The 20,767-nt window shown below is 51.8% G+C and overlaps 1 protein-coding gene across 3 annotated transcripts in view; it reads right to left on the minus strand.

Annotated features, from left to right (window-relative positions):
• The window catches only part of SLC38A9 (solute carrier family 38, member 9), a 38,349-nt gene that overhangs the window by 16,947 nt on the left and 635 nt on the right, over positions 1-20,767 (minus strand). For 2 of the 3 annotated variants that reach the window (XM_014546030.1, XM_005874152.2), the window contains exons 2-9: positions 18,494-18,639; positions 6,952-7,084; positions 5,223-5,344; positions 5,042-5,105; positions 4,487-4,580; positions 2,845-3,015; positions 1,487-1,546; positions 45-236 (exon numbers count right to left, since the gene is read on the minus strand). In XM_014546030.1, the coding sequence (XP_014401516.1) occupies positions 45-236; positions 1,487-1,546; positions 2,845-3,015; positions 4,487-4,580; positions 5,042-5,105; positions 5,223-5,344; positions 6,952-7,084; positions 18,494-18,606 (949 nt within the window). In that variant the 5' untranslated portion in view covers positions 18,607-18,639. Of the gene's footprint in view, positions 1-44; positions 237-1,486; positions 1,547-2,844; positions 3,016-4,486; positions 4,581-5,041; positions 5,106-5,222; positions 5,345-6,951; positions 7,085-18,493; positions 18,640-19,725; positions 20,762-20,767 lie in introns of those variants that run through there. The other variant, XM_014546031.1, reaches the window with a different exon arrangement.

Genomic DNA, 20,767 nt, shown 5'->3' on the forward strand with positions numbered 1-20,767 from the left:
GGGGCACAGGAGGCTCCCTGCACCCGCCTCGCACCTCAGCTCACCCAGGACATTGAACTTGGAGAAGAAGGACGGCGACTTGAAGTTGAGCAGCGGCAGGAGCAGCCCTACGAGGTAGAAGGGCACCGTCCGGGACTTGTCCCACCACCTCTCAAACTGCTGCAGGCCCGTGGCGTTGGCGGAGAAGACGGCAGAGCCATTGTCGGGACGGCCGCTGCCGGCGCTCGGGCAGGTCACTGCAACGGGAAGGCGTCGGTCAGGAGAGCGCGGGGAGCAGACAGGACCCCCGGAGGCACACACGGGCCCCAGCCTCAGCCTGCACCCCAACACCCAGTCCCTCCTCTCCGGAAACGACGGAGGCTTATCCTTAGATATTATAAGCCTCTTACCTAGGCACAATGGAGGGGGAAGAATGTTAGAGAATGTGCAGGCACACCCCTCATTTCTACTGGGAACTATGAGATGCTCCCCCAAACCCTTTGACTCCACGGCCAGAGAGCAGATATTGGGACCAAAGGCGTTGGGTGGGGCATCTTATCGGCTCCAGCATTTTGGCGGCAGCCTCTGATCTCATGTGTATGACAACAGAGACACCACTCAGGGTAGCTGTGCTGCGATCGGCCCCCCGCGGCCACAGGACAGGCTTCTGCTCACAGTGAAGTCATCTCTGGTTTTGGAATAAAACGCGGACATCGCTGAAGTAGCTGTCCCGGTATTGCCAACACCTAATCATTGGTCAGAGCGTAGGAATCCTCAATTCCAGGAATCCAGAGTCATTCTCCTGGAATTTATCCCACTTCATGGCAGCCCGGAGCCTGGGAGCCCAGATGTTATCCAGGGAACGGGGAAGTGAAGCTGTTTTCCTAGCACTGACGACGTGGCAACTTCTGTCCTCGGGTGGGACCCAGCCCACCCTGCCCCGGGCTCAGCGGCTCCCGTGAAGGCTGCTCCGGGGAGAACTCAGCCGTGAGACGTACAGGGCGGCGTCCTCAGCGCCACCCGCAGGAAGCGCAGGCGCACCGCCAGTGTATGCGTGTTCACTGCCGCTCACCGTCAGGACGGGGGTTACTCCACAGGATACAGGCGTGTGTGCCTTAATATCAGCGACTGAGCCCCAAGTGCCTAAAACCGAGTCAGCAAACTGAGGACGTGCCCCGGACCAAACCTGGGCAGGGGTCCAGGTGCGTGAAACACGTGCTGAGTGTCCACAGGCAAACACGGGCCGGCAAGGTGGCCACGCTGTGAGCTGTGCACAGGCCCTGCGTCCCTCACCTCACAGCAGCACAACCTGGCGTGGAGCTGGCTTTCTCGCGCTTTTTTAAAACACATTGATGGCCAATTTGATAGTGGCCCAGTTAACACAGTGGTAATGGTTTTGTGATCATCATTTACCTAAAACCAAGTCATAATCTCTACCTTAAATCTATTTTGAAGCAAAGTGGGGAATAAAAAAAACAAGCTAAACGTTAAGTTTCACACTACTTACCAGGGTTGCTATCATTGGTACTCAGTGCAGCATCTGTGTCATTAATGTGATGAATAAAATCTGAAAATTAAGGAAAAACAGAGTTCGATATCCTGAATGAGATGCTAAACTGATCACCGCTAAAGCCTTTTATCTGTAACGACCTGTTAAGGACGTCTGGGGGGCAGCACTGCTGACCACGGAACCAGATCCCCTCAGCCACACACAGCTGGCCGCTTGGCCTCCTCCCACAGGCGAGTCCCTGGCGTCCCTGTCCTGCTGTGAAACGGCACTTGACCGAGGTTCTTAAACATCTGCCAGAGGCTGAATCTAGGTAAGAGCCCCGGGTAAAGATCATGCGTGCGCCTCCCCCTCTGCTCTCGCTGACACATGTAAACTGGTCACACCTTACAGAAGGGTCTAAAGTCCGCAAAAGGGAAAGTCAACCCAAGGGCCAATTGATCTGGAAAAGCACTTGAAGTTCACACAGCACAGCAGGTGCTCTCACAGACCAGGCCACGTGGTCCTGAGCGCCCACAGCGCCCGTGCACCCCGAGCCGGCAGGTGAGGACCATGGGAGGCCGGGCAGGGCCTGAGAGGCTCGCTTGTTCTGCGTGGTGCTAACCTTGTATAACCCAGGAAGCACTAATAAGCCTGTTTGATTAAAGCTTGAGAGAGGCAGTAAAGATGTTAGATCCAATCTCAAGGTCATAAAGTAGGTTAAACACGTGACTGGTTCGCCTCCATCGCACGCGCGTCAGGGCAGAAGGAAAGGAGCTTCGTGCTCTGGGCTTTCACAGCCTCTCCAGGGGTGGCCAGCGACCCGAGATGAGAAGCTGTGGATCTTCATGGCGGTCCCGACGCCCATGTCACGCAGGCCAGGAGCCAGGAAAGCCCTGACAGGCGCCCGGGCGGCACAGCATCTCCCCACGCCCAGCCCAGGAGCCGTGCACAGCTCTGTTTCCTGACTGAGACCCTAATGCTCTCAAGACCAGTGACTGGAGTTTGCTTCCCCAGACTCTACACGTCCAATTCTTTAGCAACAGACACCTGTGAACCCCACGAGCTGCGTCGTACTAAAATCTCAGGGTAGAGATGGAAACAGTGCTTAAAGCACCTGCTGGAGCTTAATATATTTTATATTAATTAGAGAATTGGAAGGAACATAATTGATTCAAAAATTAGTTTTTGCCAATGAGCATACACATTATATCTGAGATCATAACCACAGAAAACAAGCTGAATCAAGCGTATTTTCTAGAATTACACGTGATACCTTTTCTTTATTTATCCCAAGTCCAGAATTTACGGTGGAAACTGAACCGTGACAGTTGTTGTTGTGCCCGCAGTAACTGAAAGCACGTGCGGTGGGTACTCACTAAACATGAACTTTCCGGTGTTAAACAGGAAGTTAGACATGAGCACCCAGTACACGACCATGGCTCCGATGAGCGACACCAGTGAGAACAGCAGGCTGGACCACTGCCCGAAGGCGCCGAAGTAGTGCCTGCAGACATCGGGGAACTCCCAGGCCGAGGTGTCCACCGACGCTGAGGAAAGAGGAGGAGGATAAAATCAGGTGCCAATCCCACAGTCCACACTCCTCATCTGTTCCCCCAGGTGAACTCAGAATGTTTAGTACAAGACGGCGGGCGTTACAGCACCCGACAGCAGATCACAGTAAGAAATAACAGAAATGAGAACACAGAACAAACACATAAAAATAAATGTAGGTCAATGGAAGAGGACAGATACTCTGAGAACAGAGAACGGTGTAGTAACAGTGTGTCACGAATAAAAGCACATGATAAGCCCCAGCTAGACAAAACCCTTCGTAAAGGGACAGAAGGCGTCACGCTTAGATAATGAGGAGAACAATTTTCTTGGGTGATACTTTATACCTCACATGCCAATTTAAGCTTCACACAACTGAGTTAAGAATTGAAAATATTAGCCTGGCTGGTGTGGTTCAGTGGTCAAGCGTGACCCATGAACCAGGAGGTCATGGTTCGACTCCTGGTCAGGGCACATGCCTGGGTTGCAGGCTTGATCTCTAGTAGGGGATGTGCAGGAGGCAGCGATCAATGATTCTCTCTCATCATTGATGTTTCTATCTCTCTCTCCCTCTCTCCCTCTCCCTTCCTCTCTCTGAAATCAATAAAAAAAAAACTTTAAAAAAAGAATTTTAAAAATTAAATTACAGAAAAATTAGAAGACAGTGTAGAAACAGAACATGAATCACATGTTCTACCAACTGAATTACAATGGAAAAGATGGGCAGATATAAACAAACCCATATAATAAAAAAGCCATTCAAACACTGATGGGAAAAAATTGACAAGAAATAATAGATAAAGGGCTAATGGCTACATCATATAAAGAACTTGGCAGAGCTACAAGAGCACCAAGGGACTTGTGGGTAAAGGGAAGGGATATGAATAAGTAATACAATTAAGGGAAAATACACCACCGCTCAGTAGAGACAGAAAACAATTGGGCGGTGCCGGGCTGCTGACTCATACTGGCTAAGAGTCAAGTGAATAATGTGTGCTGTTTAGGGCCTGTTACTTTAACACAATCCAAGAAGGTGTCTCCCTGGTCCAGGGTGTGCAGAGATGAGTGGAGGAAATGAGCTGGTGTAATTTTTAGAGTTCGCTCTAAGGGACACATTGCTCACATCTTCATATTTTTCTACTTTTAGGAGAGACCAACGTTTAGGTCTTTCGGTCGGGATAGGTCAAAACAAGTCGCCGTTAACTGAAGAAGCATCATCGATTTCTACGTTTAGTTCCTGCAAAGACCTCAGTTTACCAACGTGACTCTTCCTTCTAAGGAACTAACTCCAAGTGAGTGTGTTCTGCAGAGACCTCTCGGCCTCTCTGACCCCAAGGGCGGCCCTCGGTCAGCCCAAGGCCAGGAGCAGAGCAGCAAGCTTCAGGCACCCAACAGGAGGCACAGGCTGGCGGCCCCTCCACAGGACGCGCTACGCCTGCCCTCCTGTCCTCGCTGGGCTGCGCTTACGTATCGTGGCTCGTGACCGCAGCACCCGGTAGCAGCAGTACAGGGTCAGCAGGCCCATCAGCAGGATGACGCACACCCCGGTCGTGAATCCCGCCTGTGGGAAATAAAATGCGTTAGAGCAGCGGTTCTCAACCTTCTGGCCCTTTAAATACAGCTCCTCATGTTGTGACCCAACCATACAATTATTTTCGTTGCTACTTCATAACTGTAATGTTGCTACTGTTATGAATCGTCATGTAAATATCTGATAGGCAGAATGGTCTTAGGTGACCCCTGTGAAAGGGTCGTTCGACCGCCAAAGGGGTCGCGACCCACAGGTTGAGAACCGCTGCGTTAGAGCGAACACTCATGCTGCCATGTGACGCTGCCCAGAGTAATTATGATAAAAACCTGGTAAACAATGACGATGAAAACATTCTACTTCGTGTAAAATTAAGTATTATCATCTACTGTCTTTTAAAAAATTGATGTGGATTTATTAAAACCTCTACTGCAAGACTTACCACATAGAAAGAAAAAGAATTCAGGCTAAAATTAGGCTGAAAAGGACATTACCTGCTTTATGCCCCAAGGAATACTGAGTATCGAGGTCCCCATCATGGTGTTCCAGATCATGAAACTGAAAAGAGAGCGACAGCAGGGGGAGGGGAGCTGACTCCTCAAACGCTTTCATTAGAGAAAAGCCGTCAGCAGCTCCCGCACGCACTCAGTCCTGCGCAGACAGCAGGCGACTCACATGGTCACGAGGCTGGTGTTCTTCCCGGACCCCTCGGGGCAGCTCTGGAGTTTGTACGCGGAGCCCAGCGGGCTGTACACGTAGCGCTCCTCCGGGGCCGGGACCACGTGGTCCGGGGCAACCTGTGAAATGGACACACAAACTGAGGGCTGGCACAGCCACGCAGGGCGTCTCCTGCACGTCCGAGCGCACGTCCAAGCGTCACGAGCCAACCACAGAAATCTCCCGATTCACACACTCGAGTTCTCCTTTAAACACAGTGAACGCCTACAGGAGCGAGCAGTGAGGACGGGACACGAAGACCTTCCATCCGAAAGGAGGCGAGTCCCCAGCTCTTCAGTTTAGGGGAGAGGAGAGGGGGCCGGGGAGACCGAGGTCAGGAGGCTCCAGCTGAGCCCTGGCCTCCCCTGGGGGAACGTCAAGAAGGAGGGTGACTGGACTCCTAGTGGGGGTGGTCGACCCGAGGCGGGAGGGGACTCCCTCTGTGAGGGATGCAGGAGCCGCCAGGGGAGGAGGAATACTGCGGGCAGACCACTCAGACGCTGTGGTGGCTGAAGGACAGGGTGGGCCAGAGCAGCTTAAGGAAAAGGCCACGCAAGGATTCTTAAGGATGGAGGATGCAGACCAGAGGGAGGGGCCTGCAGAGGTGAAGGGAGAGAGGAGGATGGACGGGGGCTCTCACCACAGAGCCCACCCCCCTCCGTCCACGTCCTCCCAACGCTGCCTCCCTCTTTCGGAGGAAAAGTCGTTTCCTGATGGGATTTAGCGCCCCCCCCCCCTCCCCCAGAACAGTCCTTTGGAAACTGGGATTCTCAAAAATGATGATGGATAAACACATTCATTGAAAACGGTTGTATCAATTGCTAATTTTAGACCAACTGTTCATGTGCTTGGACACACCAGTCATCCCACAGCCCGTTCACAGGGCCCCCCGGGGTGTGTGCTCACTCAGTTTCCAGCAAACCACACACCGGCCGGCCCTGCCACGGCTGCCTCCACAGGCCAAGCCTGGAGGCATCTGGCCAGATCTGAAGATACTGGCTGCGTCTCGCTCCCGGAGGCTGACATAATCCTGGTATGAAACCACAACTTATCGCCACCACAAATGGAAAGGCCTCGGGGAGGAACAAGTGAAAAGCTGGGGAAATCATCTCCTCCAGAATGTTCTGGAAGCCCCTCCTTTGGCTACTCAGAAGGTCTTAATCCCTCCAACGCTGAGTGAGCTATGCACGTGAGTACTGGCCCAGCCCTGCCCCTCAGCAAGTCTACAGAACGCTGCTCCCTCCTCCACTTTTATTATTACTTAGAAAAAAGCATCGTCTTTTCTCCCGGAAAGTCTCCGCTTTTCTCTAAGCTTTGAAGTTTCTGAATATCTCAAATGTGCTACTTCTTCTAGGCAACCAAGTCACTTAAAACAAGTATTTGTGATCCTAAACTAGCAATATGGACCTTAGGAGATTGAGAGTCAGCAGCCCATGGCCCGTGGGCCCCCAGCACGGGGTGAGCAGCCTCCCCTACAGCAAACTCCCGGCTGCTGTCGACACGGAGAGGCTGTTCGAGTGCCAGGCCCCGCAGGAAGGAGCCAGCGGGAGGGGCGGCGTGTACCAGCGAACCCGTCGGACTTTCCATGACGCCACCCTTGGAACGTGCCCAGCGAAGTCCAACCCTGGAGCCGCCCGGTGCTGCTCATGTTCATCCGACTCAGCCCAGGCGGGGAACGCGGCCTTACCAGCGCCTGGTCCGCGGGAGCCGCGAGCCGGCTGTAGTAGTGAATCCTCTTGTTCATGGCCGAGGCGCGGTCGCTGACCCGCTGCAGGACGTCACTCACGCTGACGATGTTGGTGGGCTCCACGTGGAAAGGCCTGAGGAGGGAAGGCACTTGACAAAGAACATCCTGGAGGCTGAAGACAAGGACGTCCTGCCCTCCATGGAAAGGCCTCGGGCCGGGGAGACGGAGGCGCCGGGCAAGGCTCCCTCCCACGCGGGCAGGAAGCGCACAAAGGGAGCCTTCTCCAGCCCCTGCGCTTCTGCCCACGCCGCCAGGCCGCTGCGCTGCCTTTTTTAAACTTAAGACATTCAGCAAGAGGAGGCAGAACACAGAGCTCCACGCCACTCTGACAAAGAAACAGAGCAGCTGTCAGTTTTCAACAATCAAACTCAGACGCAGCTCGGGATTCTCCCACAGAGCTGCTGGCACTGAGTCAGAGAAACGATGGACAAGAAGGTCCCTGTGCTCCTTCCTCCTTTGTGGCTGGGTCACCCCGGACCAGGCTGAGTGACCCACCATCCCCTGCACGGCTGACCCCGGGGACCGGCCAATGGAACATCCAGACGCCAGCTCTCACTTGTGCCGAGTTCTACTTTGCTTGGAATTCGGTGATGCACCCTAGTATGTGAGCTCCTCCTCATACCCTGTCCCCCAAACTCAGATTCTGTGTTTCAATAATCACTTCAGCGCCTCCCGAAACCCCCGTCTGCTCTCAAACGGTCCAGGGGTCCCCTTACCCCAAGGAGGCCAGGCAGAGGCACGGAAGGACTCCCTCCTCTGCGGATGCCCAGGCCCCGGGGCACCACGATCTGCACCCCACACTGTCAGGAATTTGCCATTTCAGGAGGGAAAGACCACCAGGGCTTTTGTCTGGTTCCGTGTGACTGCTCTGCACTCACAGCTCTGAAGGAAGCTTAGGATGCAGAGAAGAACGGAGTCATCTCTGAAGACACTGCTGATCTTGTGGGAAACACTTGGGAACCTAGGACTAAAGTCTAATTTCTGCTGTTTTAGAGAAACGGTGGGATAGACGTGAGACGCCGTCTAGTCTCTCTAGTTAGCACAGAATCTCTGAATCTTTCTTTTATTATTTATTCCCCACCAGAGCACTCGGATATGGAGGGTACGTTCTACTTTAACCCAACACACATCGAGGTAGAGCCCTCACCAGTGCAAACACATGGGTACCGAGACCGCGTGACCTGCTCTCTAAACTGGGCAGAGAAGCGAAGCGAAGCGAGTGGTTTCCATAAACCTCACGTGGACAGGAGGAGAACGAGAGGGTCAGAGGCGGAATACACTGGCCCTGGTTACACATGAGTAGCCTGAGAAAGCGCCCCCCACCCCCCAGCATCGTGCTGTCCTGTGTAATTTAGACTAGGACTGTGACACTCAGCAGTACTAAGCAGCAACGTAGAAACATGATGTCTGTCCGGCTGGCGTGGCTCGGTGGTTGAGCATCCACCCATGAACCAAGAGGTTGCTGGTTTGATTCCCGGTCAGGGCACATGCCTGCATTGCAGGCTCAATCCAGGCATGTGCCCTGGATTGAGCACATGGGGCGTGCAGGAGGCAGCCGATCGATGATGTTTCTCTCTCATGGATGTTTCTATCTCTCCCTCCCTTCCTCTCTCTCTAAAAATCAAAAGAAACATTTAAAAAATGTATGTCCGGGAGACATGTAATCAGCCTGGGAGGTCGAATCCTACAGGGCTTCCTTGTTCTGCAGCAATGACACCCCGAAGTTCAAGAGGAATTACAGCTTCGATGTCGCCTTAGAGCGGGGACGGAGACCAGCCCTAGCGCACCAACAGGACCAAGGAGCGCGGCACCGACAGAGGGACGGGGGCGTCAGGTGGAACCGCGCTGGCTGCCCGGCACCCACCCAGGTGCTACCGCTACCCGCTCAGTGGGCTCGGGTATCTGAGCGGGAACGACTCGGAAAGTTTCCCTTTTCCAACAGTTTCCATCGAGATGCTCTGTGCCTGTTCAAACAAATATCTGGGCATCTTTTCAAAACAGATTCTCTAAAAATATACAACTCCGCATATTTTAACGGAATTATTAGAAACAGATGCTTAGAGCTTCATCTCACAGAGCAAATACAGAACTTACATTTCCAAACTGAAGTTGCGTTGGACCTGAAAACACTTTTACAACGAATCGCTCTACCCGGAGGACGCTGTTCGGGAGAAGGGCTCGAGGCGTGGGCTTTCACTGCCCAGGCTCATAGGGCTGCTTCCTCCCAGGACTTCCCACCCGCGGTGAGCCCGGCTGCCCACTGCAAAGAAGGCGTGAGACCTCACTAGACGTGACGTTCGTCTCGCATGCTATTTGTTTACAGTCGCGCTGCAGAAAAAGGGCGTTTAACCTTCAGCAAGATTTAAAAAATAGTTTAGCTCATGACTCAAAATCCCACATTTTCATTTAACGTCCTTATAAACGAAGGAACCTTACTTCTACCCGGCGCCTCTTCTAGCTTCCGCTGCTTGAATTCCTGAAGCACTTTTGGCTCTTGCACCTGCCTCCACCCTCCTGCCGACCAGGCTGCTCCTCTGAAGTTTAGGAACAAGCATGACCCCGGGAAGGGTCACCCTCCGGAGGAAGACCCTGGGCTGAAGCTGCCCTTGCGCATGGCCGACGCCCAGGCCCCCACCTGCCGAGGGGCCGCGCGTTAAAAAAAAAAATGAGTCGACTGGTTTGGCTCAGTGGATAGAGCGTCGGCCTGCGGACTGAAGGGTCCCGGGTTTGATTCCGGTCAAGGGCATGTACCTTGGTTGCAGGCACATCCCCAGTGGGGGGTGTGCAGGAGGCAGCTGATCGATGTTTCTCTCTCATCGATGTTTCTAACTTTCTATCCCTCTCCCTTCCTCTCTGTAAAAAATCAATAAAATATATTTTTTTAAAAATGAGAAGGGGATCAAGGATTCAAAAAATATCAGGCCAATAAACACGCACCAAAACGGCCATGTGCTCGCTGCTCCTGCCGGGGCCCTGCGGGTCTGCCAGCGGCTCTCAGGCGGCAGGAGGAGCTGAGCTAGCGTCGTCCCAGTCCCCGCTGAGGGACGCCCTGGGACCTGGGCCGCCTCTGATGCCCACGACATCCTGGCACAGAGCACTGCTCGGCGCCTCGACCCACACACTGTCCCCAGAGGCCCAGCCGCCCCAGCCTCTCTGTTTCTATTGGTTCTCAAATCCATCTACTTTCCGTAGGTTTAACATTAGTCCTCGCGCACACAGACCTGCCCTGCAGCCACTGACGTAGAACTGAGCGACCCCACGGAGGGTGGGAATTTACCAGCGATTTCAACAGACACTTTGAGGTGATTGTTGAATGAGACCGACGCGGAATTCACATGCGTCTGAATTACTGTGTGGCACAGTTAAACGCTTTTCAAAAATAAAGAAGGCATATTCAATTATTACTGATAACATTATAAAGGGAAATCAAAAGTTTTAATGCACTGTTAATAAGTAAGAGGTAATTTTTCAAGGTTAATTATGACACCTTACAATTTTAAAACGTGCATTTTCATGGTTCATGATGTAGGTAAGTACACATACATAATCTCAAACGCACGGGCACGCGCGTGTGGACAGGCAGGCCCACTTCTTACAGGCTGTTCCCATCGCTCTGAGCTGCACGGGAGGCCTGACGAAACTCGAGTGCCGACGGCGCAGGCTCCTGACCTTGGAAAGCCAGGCTGCTGCTTCGCTGCGGGTACACACCTTCATCACCTCGTGTGGACAGGAACTTCCCTGACCGTGGATCTCAGGCCCTTAACTCTTAGCTACATACAGACTGAAAAAACGCTGAGCTAAGAATGAATTTCAAATTCTCTTAGTGCAAGCCATGCCTTCAAATTTTGGTTTTAAAAATATGTATAAGTTGTTTTAATTCTACTGTCGTGCAAACAAACACTCTCTTCTCTTACGGCTACGAAGTGACGGGCAAGAGGAAGGTGAGGGCTCTGGTGCTGTGTTCCTGCTGTCAGCCTAGCACGAGGCTGAAGGCTAATGGAAACGCTGGGAACACGAGGGTCCAGTTCAGCAGCTCCTGCAGGTCATACCAACCGACAGGTCAGCTCCCGGCCGCCCAGAAGCAGTGGCCCAGCACCTGGACGTCAGCTGTCAGCCCATCAGGGAGGCAGCCCCACACGGACGCGGCCAGTGACACTCCACAAAGAAAGGCCGGATGTGGGAAAACTCCCCGGAGGGCACGTTCCCCCAGCGGCTCCTCCCTCAGCCACTGGACAAGAAGGTCAAACAGATCCCAGGCGGCCCTGACCTCAATGCAGTCAGTTACGATGACCAGCTGAGTCTGTGGAAATAAAGAGCTTGTCTTAATTCTAAGTGAAGGGTTGGCTTCCGCCTGCAGCGTCGTGCCAATGATTACTCCCCTACACAAATCTATCAGGAGAATTTCTGGGAAAAAGTGGCATTTCGAGTTTCATAACCTAACTATCCCCCATTTTTAAAACAATTGCCAGAGAGAACAATGCCAGGCCAGCATTTTAACTAAAACTTCCTTTCCTAAAAAAAACTGGAAAGGTAATGAAAACGGTAAAGAATTCAGTAAGTCTGTGTAGAGAGATCAGTGTTACTTGTAATATATACATGTGATTCTTCCAATGAGCACGAAAACTGCTTTCTTCACTATCTGACTCCAGTTAGAGACACTGAAAACACAGAATAAAACGTAGCTGCCCTTTAAATGGGCCCCAAACAGCCCGAGCCCTTTCCCACCTCTCCCATCACTAAGGGAGCCGTAGGAGTCTCCCGGCAGCTCTCCGGCTGGGAGCGGGAGCGGGAGCGGGGAAGTCTGCCTTGCCCCTGGGGACACAGCGGCAAAGGCCACCAAAGGGTCCCCCAGGTGACCAGGCTCGCTCTGCAGCCAGGGGGCTGACACTGCAGCCGCCGGACCAGCACCCCTTGCTGGCAGGACTCCCGTGACTGGCAGACCCGTCCCAGAACCACAGAACAGACCAAGGAGGCCAGAGTCCAGCTGCCACCTGCCCGACAGCGGGGTGCCCGCAGCTAACGCTCACCAACGACCAGGACTTGTCACCGTCATGGGTATCTTACCTTCGGCCACGGTGAATTTTTTTTTTTTTAAGTTCCAGAATTTCCATTTGCTTCTTTTTTTTATCAACAAACATTTTCCATGAATTTGGTTCTTGAGTATATTTCTCTCCACCTTTTGCTCTAAAAGTCTGTTTCTGGTCACTCCGCCCTCTGGGTTCCTGCCGGTCTCTATTGCGCACCGCCCCCCATTCCTAAGCACGGGGGGCACCTCCTGCTCGCCTGGCTGGTTTGATGAGGTGCCGGGCGTGTTCCACGAGTACATGGAATGGAGTATAAGGACCTGGAGGCGAGGGTGATCCTGGTTTCATCAGGGAGGGGTCACATTTGCTTTGGGGGCCAATCCGAGAACCTGAGCGAGTCTAGATTGCCTTCGTCCAGTTTTGGGGAGTGAGGTGAGTGACGCTGAGCTAAGTCTCGCCCATTCTACTTCCAGTTCCCTCGTCCTTCTGAGCGTACAGAGCTTGGGGCTTCCGACCCAGCGTTTGGGGCCTGGTCTCCCTCTAGAACAGTGGTTCTCAACTGGCCCTTTAAATACAGCTCCTCATGTTGTGACCCAACCATAACATTATTTTCGTTGCTACTTCATAACTGTAATGTTGCTGTTATGAATCGTAATGTAAATATCTGATATGCAGGATGGTCTTAGGCGACCCCTGTGAAAGGGTCGTTCGACCACCAAAGGGGTTGCGACCCACAGGCTGAGAACTGCTGGTCTAGCCTGAAGGGCTGTCAGGCTCAGGTCTCTGGCCTCTCAGTGAATGAAGGAGTGAAGGGCGGGCAGGTCCCTGCGGAAGCGCTGGACCCTCTGTCTGACTCAGGGCTCACTATTCCTCTGTCTTCTCAGCTCCGTGGCTCTGAGCTGGCTCAGAACAGGCCTGGCCAGGTGAGCAGGCGATAGTTCTGAGCTACAGGCTAAAGGCCAGCGCCTGGAGGGACTGGAGGAGGGGCCTCGCTCCTGCGGGTCAGCCCAGGATGACTGTCCTGGCAGCAAGCCTCTAATCAGGGAGCATCTGCTCTGTTATCTGCTGGTCCTGGCTCCCCTCCCAGGCCCCAGGCCCCTGACCTGTCCCCCTCAGGTCACCTGTGCCTCCAGGTGACTGCCTGTCGTGTGTGTGTGTGTGTGTGTGTGTGTGTGTGTGTGGCCCCCACACATGCGTCTGTAACGAACTGGGGTCACTTTCTCGTGTTAATCGCTCAGGAAGATCTAAGGCTGGGCCCGCAGGCAGACCCCAGAGGAGAGGAGGGTCTTCCTCCCCCACAGCCACCCTCTACCTCCCTCCACACACACTTCTCACGCACCCAACGCGCCAGGCCAGCTCGGCCGGGATCCCTCTGGGTTCAGGCTTCTCCAAACACCGGGAATGAGGAAGAGGAGGGGGAAGAAATAAACCGCAGCTGGTTTGTAGGCAAAATAGAAACAAACAGAATCAGACAGAACACAGGCAGCAGGTGGAGGGCGAGGGGCAGGGAGCAGACATCGGGAAGAGGGGGAGACATGTGAGGATCAGAGAGGACAGGTTCTGACGGAGCAGAGCTCAGATCCCACTCCAGTCGTCACATCTCTGTGTTAAAGCCTCTCGAACCCGGGCCCGGCTGTCCCTTAAGCCTTTAGCAGACGGAGTGACACTGGGGAAGGTAAGAGAGTGGGAGGAGTAGCTGCAGAAAGGCGTCCACCGGGCACGGCAGGAGGAAGGCCTCCCAGTGATTCTGCCCCTGGGAAAATGGGGTGCGGAGAGGAGCCCCAAAGCCGAGGCTCGGGGGGTGGGGGGCTGGGGAATGGGAGGAGGAGGAGTTGGAGAAAACTAAAAAGGGAAGCTCACAAACCAAGCAGCAGACCCCTTCCCAGCTGGTGTGGCTGGCAGCAGGGCCGCCCAGAGCCGCGGAGGGAGGGCACGAGGCAGTCGGAACACCAGCTCTGTGGCTACCAAAGGCCTGGAGACACAGGACAGCCACTGAGACCACTGCTCCCAGGGACTCCGCCACCAGCAGCACTGCCTGACCTTCCTGTACCCCACCCCCACCCCACAAGCCCAAACCAGGGCAGGGTGGAAGCCCGCAGAGGGAGAGGGACTGCAGTTTGCAAAAGCTCCCAGGTCCCAGGCAATGCTGCCGCGCCTTCCGCAGGGACAAGCGACCTCCTAGATGTGTGTGTGTGTGTGGGGGGGGGGGGGGGAGGAGGGCTCCCGTCCAGGTGTGTAAGCGCTGCTGTGATGTGCGCGGACAGGTGACAGGACCCGGCTCCACCACAAAAGGAAGGGAGAGAATGACCACCAGTGACCAGCTCAGCATCAGGTGCTGTTTCCTACATTCGGTTAAAAACAGCAAACAGGCCCAACAGGACGGCACTGCACTGAGTCCACGCAGCAGCCAGCCGCCGTGGGTGCGTTTCCCTCGCCCAGGAGGCCGCCCTGCCCCGTCAGTCTGCAATCACCGCCAGCACCAGGGAGGCCACCGCCTGCCAGACCCCGGCCTTCCTCGGAGGGCGCCCTCCTGGCCGCAGTCACTGGCTCCCTGGCAACCACCCCCTCGCTGTGTCCCTCCTGACGCTAAACCCTCCCGTTGGGCACAGCTCCTCAGAGGCCTTCCAGGTGCGCACAGGACGCGGCCGGGTCAGGATCGCTGGTGAGGGCGGTGAGAGCCTGGTTCACTGGGGGATGCTGCTCTTTAGCAGCCCGACAGTTTCCCAAGAGCGGCTGTCGGCGGGCGAGTCCGGGAGCACCGGGCGTGTTGTAGCTGTTCGGTATGATTGCAATGCGCTGCTTCAAATCCACCATTTCACAGGTACGTGAAGATGAGGCTAAAGTAACCCTAGTTTTTAAAAGTTAATAACTATGCCCTGGCCGGTTTGGCTCAGCGGATAGAGTGTCAGCCTGCAGACTCAAGGGTCCCAGGTTCGATTCCGGTCAAGGGCATGTACCTTGGTTGTGGGCACATCCCCAGTGGGGAGTGTGCAGGAGGCAGCTGATTGATGTTTCTCTCTCATCGATGTTTCTAACTCTCTATCCCTCTCCCTTCCTCTCTGTAAAATATCAATAAAATATATATTTTAAAAAATAAAAATAAAAAAAATAATAAAAGTTAATAACTAACAAATACACTACATTATAATATGATTCAGGCAGTTGTGGAATCTCACCAAAGTCATAGGGTCACTCAAAAATGACTGCAGTTCTCGAAATAGCTGCCTGGGCTGGTTCTTCTAATACAGCGGTTCTCAACCTGTGGGTCGCCACCCCTTTGGGGGTCAAACGACCCTTTCACAGGGGTCGCCTAAGACCATCAGAAAACACATATTGAATATATAATTACATATTGTTTTGTGATTAATCACTATGCTTTAATTGTGTTTAATTTGTAACAATGAAAATACATCCTGCATATCAGATATTTACATTACGATTCATAACAGTAGCAAAATTACAGTTATGAAGTAGCAACGAAAATAATTTCATGGTTGGGGGCCACCACAACATGAGGAACTGCATTAAAGGGTCGCGGCATTAGGAAGGTTGAGAACCACTGTTCTAATGGCAGACACATCCCCTCAGGGTGTCTGACTTCTATTTTCATATGTTAAGTGAAGTCCCTCATATTTTCACAGAAATAACAATGTTTTCAGGTACTCCCACATTTTCCTTCGTCAGACAGCGTTTTCAACGTAAATTATTTCACAGGCAGATGAACATTCAATACTGCTAAGTCTGTACAAATATCTGCCTTCCCTAACACGTGCTTACCGAGCTGGTTATCCCATGATTGTAAGTCGCTGCCCTCTCATTTTGCCAAGTTTCATTACAGAAAACAGATGTCCATGTCATCTCCAGGGTTAAACAAATCCTCCCAACTCCTGCCCGCTCACTGCGGTGGAATGCGGGGGCGCCCTGGGTTCTAGTGTCACAGTGGCCAATTACTTCTCATGGAACTTAGAGGTTTCAGAGAAGTCCCCAGCATCGCATCAGCGTGCATTCGTTCTGTCCTCCCTGATGTGGGAGTAGACAAGTGACAGTGACAAGATCCGCTCTCTCCTATCACGGGCACCCCACACGCCGCGATAAATTTCCCATGCGATAACCTTCCACTGCCACCTCTAGCTGCAGGAAAGACTAAGAACGTGAAGTACCATCACGTGCCGTATCACGGCGTTTGGACTACGACGGACTGCATGTATGGCGATGGTCCCAAAAGGCTATCACGGAGCTGAAAGACCCCCCTCGCCTAGTAGCATCGCAGCCATCATGACATCACAGCACCACACGCTACCACTGCCTGCAGAGCTCAGCCCAGGAACATGCCGGCCGGGCTAATGGTCCGGGAGCAACAGGCTGCACCAGACAGCCTGGGCACGCCGAGGGCTAGACTGTCCAGGCGTGTGTAAGGGCCTCTGTGATGTGTGCCCGACGCACTTCTCAGAAGCCGTCCCGGGCGTTAAGCGACGCCTGACTGTCTCTGGAACGCGGGAAGGTGATATGGAGACTGGCTCAAACCCGCCCCTCACCTCCGGGACTGTAACCACTGCGACCCTTAACAAAGTCAGGGCTCTGCGGGCAAAGACCAGGGGAGCTTGCTGAGCTCCTGCTGGGTGTTCATCCGACGGCGTCTGCCGACCCCACCTCGGCTCTCGGCCTCCCTGAGGAGCCGCCACTCTTCCGCTCCGACTGTCCCTGTAGAGTCACTCATGCACATTGTGCTGTGTTTACTTCATCGAGTTATTTCTTACCCGAACGGCGGTATACTGTGCACACTGCCCTGCACTTCCCTTTCGTACCTAACAGGAGAAGTGGAGGACTCGTTCTATTTTGATACGTAAGAAAGCCACTTCCTTCTTTCTAATGGGCAACAAGATTCCATTGTATCAACATGCCACATATCCGCCCTATAAAAAGGACCTCCTGGTCGTTTTCAGTCTTTGGCGATTATAAAATACCGCGCCGAACAGCCTTGCACACGCACGACTGACACTGAGGAGTGCTGGGAAGGAAACTGCCTGTGGCACCAGCCAGGAACCACCTGCACACCTCGGCTGTCTGGGGCAGCCTGTTGCTCCCGGACTATCGGCCTGCCCCGCATGTGGCCGGGCTGAGCTCTATAAACTTTTGAATTGGCTGCTGGCAATTTGGGGGGGATCACGTTACATTTATGGGTTAAAATTTAAAGAGCAGGACGCCCCATGTTAGTCCACTGACAGCAGAAAAGGCCTTTTGTCACACGTCACCGTTTCCTGACTCGCGCACACACGTAAACATTTCCAAACTCTGGATGCACCGCACGATCCAGGACACCTTTCAGCCTCTGTGAGCCGGTAATTACTCCTGGTGGCAGGACAGGCAAGTGTCATCCCTGGTCACTCCAGTCACCAAAACACTTGAGGGCCATTTAAGGAAGAAATAGGAGCCATGCTGTTGTTAGAAAACCTTTGGTGACACCTCCTGGAAAGATCAGGAAAGTGCAAGCATCAAAACTAAAGGTGTCATGATTTGTAAGAAAATTCTTTCAAGAAATGCTATGTTATCAACGCTCTTAATGGTACAAAGAACAATTTTGTATTGGGGGGGAACACTGATTTTGATGACTCCAAAAAGTGATTTGGAAGAATCGTTCTAAATGAGGAGAATCAGAATAGTAATATCTTAACTGAGATACGGTTTAGATTTTCATTTTTATAGCTGCACAAAAGATATGAACAGGATAAAGTGCCAAATAAGTCCAAGAGTTCCTTCAGTAAATAAAAAACAACACAACACACAACTAAGCCCTAAGAGAATATTGCATCGAAAGTACTGGCCACAGTTTATCACAGATTCTAAGCTGCACTGTATGTATGTACACAGTGCAACTAGAACCAGCATCTCAGATTTGAAGAAATCATCTTACTTTAAGTCCCTCAGTAGTATTTCAAAGTTTCTCTCATATTGATTTTGCACGTTCTTAGGGCTATTCCTATGTATTTTATCTTCTTCCATTACATTTTTTTCATCAGAACGCTATTTATTTTTGCCTATTTAATTAATAGCCACCTTACTGAATTCTTTTACTATTTATAACAAATTTTCAGGGCATTCTTTTGGGTTTCCCAAGTATGCAATAAAATAAGTTTAAACTGAAATCTTAAACTAATGCGCTGTAATTTAAGCCCCATGAAGGTCAGGATTGTGTTACTTTCAGTGTTCTATGCTCAGCACCTAGCATATTACTAAACTACATCAATGCATCTTCATCAAACTAACCCCTCCCCACAGAGATGTTGAGTTTAGTTGAAAAAGTCAAATATAAATGAGGAAATAGTATTCAGGATCTTACAGATCCTGTAAGAAACTGGGTATTTGATAACTAAAGCTCTATATGTTTGGTTATAATTAGTTCTATTTTAAGAACTAAAAAAACCCAATTATGAAATAAGTGTTTTACTTTAAACACTCACCTGTTGGGTCTTAGATCTGATGAGTCAAACTGGATATTCATGGGCCCAGGATGTACTTCACGGTCCGCCTCGGGGGCGAGAAGCTGCCTGGAATCACTGTCCAGATCTGCCATTTCCTCCGACTCTGAGCACTGCAGCAGTCAGTCCTAGATGAGTCAGAAAAGATGGATCATTTAAAGTTTAATTAAAATTCATTTCACTATTAAGAACTAATACATTTGCAAGCATTAGACACTGGAAAAATACAGGAATCTGCTGCAGATATCTTAATGCAGTCTATGCCTAAAAGACATTTATTTTATCAGAAACTTGAAGTTCCTGCTTATTTTTCAGCTTGCTAAAAAATAAGTGGACCAATCCCTTTCCAGTAATAAAACAGATTCGGCTATTTGGACCCATTTTCCTGCAGAAAACAACTAAAAATCAGGCCCACTGTTGGTAACATTAAGGAATGTTAGAGAGGCAAGTGGCTTAAGGGAGTTGCTTCTGCCCTGAGGGTGTTTGCTGCACCAGGGGTACTGGGCGGACGTTTTCAAGGCCAAGTGGGCTGGGTGGCTCAGCTGGATGAGGGTTGTCCCAGGCACCAAAAGGTTGTGAGTTTGATTCCTGGTCAGGGCACATACCTAAGGGAAGCAACAGACCCATGTTTCTCTCTCTTTCTCTCTCCCTAAAATCAATAAACATATTCTTGAGTGAGGATACATTAAAAAAAGAAAGGACCCATACAATAACCAAAATTGAAAACTCAATGAATAGGTTTAAAAGTTGATGAGAAAATGAATAAACTCAACGATTAAATCAGAAGAAACTATCCAGAAGTGACAGGGGGACAGAAAATGTTGAACAGATTAAGAGACATGGGAGATGGAGTGAGAAGGTCTAACATGCATGTAACTGGAGAATCAGAGAGGAGATAGCAGAGGCAATATCGGAAGAGATAATGGCTGAGAAATTTCTAGAGCCCATAAAAGATCATCTGCAGACTCAAGAAGCTTAATGAATCCAAGCAGAATTAACAAACAATATATTATAGGGTTGAGACCTATGGCTCAGAAAGAGATTCCTTTTAAAACATTCCTGCTCACTAACAATGCACCTGGTCACCCAAGAGCTCAGGTGGAGATGGACAGTAAGATGAATGTTGTTTTCATGCCTGCCAACACTACCTACATTCCGCAGCCCATGGATCAAGGAGCAACCTTGACTTTCAAGTCTTATTATTTAAGAAATACCTTTCGCAAGGCTATAGCTGCCATAGAGAGTGATTGCTCTGATGGATCCGGGCAAAGTAAATGAAAAACCTTCTGGAAAGGTTCACCATCTAGATGCCATTGAGAACAATCACGGGAAGAGGTCAAAATGCCAACACCAACGGGCGTTTGGAAGAAGTTAATGTAACCCCCATGCAGGGCTGAGGGGCTCAAGACCTCGGTGGAGGAAGTGACTGCACGTGTGGTGGAAACCGCAAGAGAACGGGAATTGCAGTGGAGCCTGATCATGGGACTGGGGTGCGGCAATCTCACGGCAGGTCTTTAACGGAGGAGGAGTGCTTCTTAGGGACCAGCAGGGAAAGTGGTTTCTCGAGATGAACCAGCATCTCAGATTTGAAGAAATCTCCTTCTGGTGAGGACGCTGTGAGGACTGTAGAAATGACAACAGAGGATTCGGAATGTTCCATAGACTGAGTTGGCAAAGCAGTGGCAGGGTGTGGGAGCACGGCCTTCAATTTGCAAAGTTCTATGGTGGGTGAAATGCTAAAAAAAAAAAAACAAACCCCAAACCAATAAAACAAAACACCCGCATCCCATGCGACAGAGAAATCATTAGAAGCGAAGAGTCAATCCGTGCGGCAGACTTCACTGCGTTAACAACTGTCCCGGCCGGCGCCACCTCCGCCCTCACCTTGGAGGCAGAAACACTAAGCCCAGTGGGAGGCTCAGAGGACGGTCAGCACTTTTTAGCAATAAAGTGTTTCCATTGACATGTACGCTTCTTAGACATGACGCTATTGCACACTTCACAGACTACAGTGGAGTGTAAACACGGCTCTTATAGGGGCTGGGAAACCAAAAAGTTCGTGCGCCTTGCTTCACTGCGGCGGCTCCATCGGGCCCGCGGCGGCTCCAGGCTCTGCCTGAATTCTAGACGGAAGAGGTCAGGCCACCTCCTACCAGGACACGCGCTCTCCCCACGGAGCCCGCAAAGCCGGGGAGGCCGGACCTGTCCGGCTGCGCCCCACCTGCGGTCCGAGCGCAGGACCCAGCAGCGTCCTCA

This window comes from Myotis brandtii, unplaced genomic scaffold, assembly GCF_000412655.1.
Source record: "Myotis brandtii unplaced genomic scaffold, ASM41265v1 scaffold426, whole genome shotgun sequence".
Classification (NCBI taxonomy): domain Eukaryota; kingdom Metazoa; phylum Chordata; class Mammalia; order Chiroptera; family Vespertilionidae; genus Myotis; species Myotis brandtii.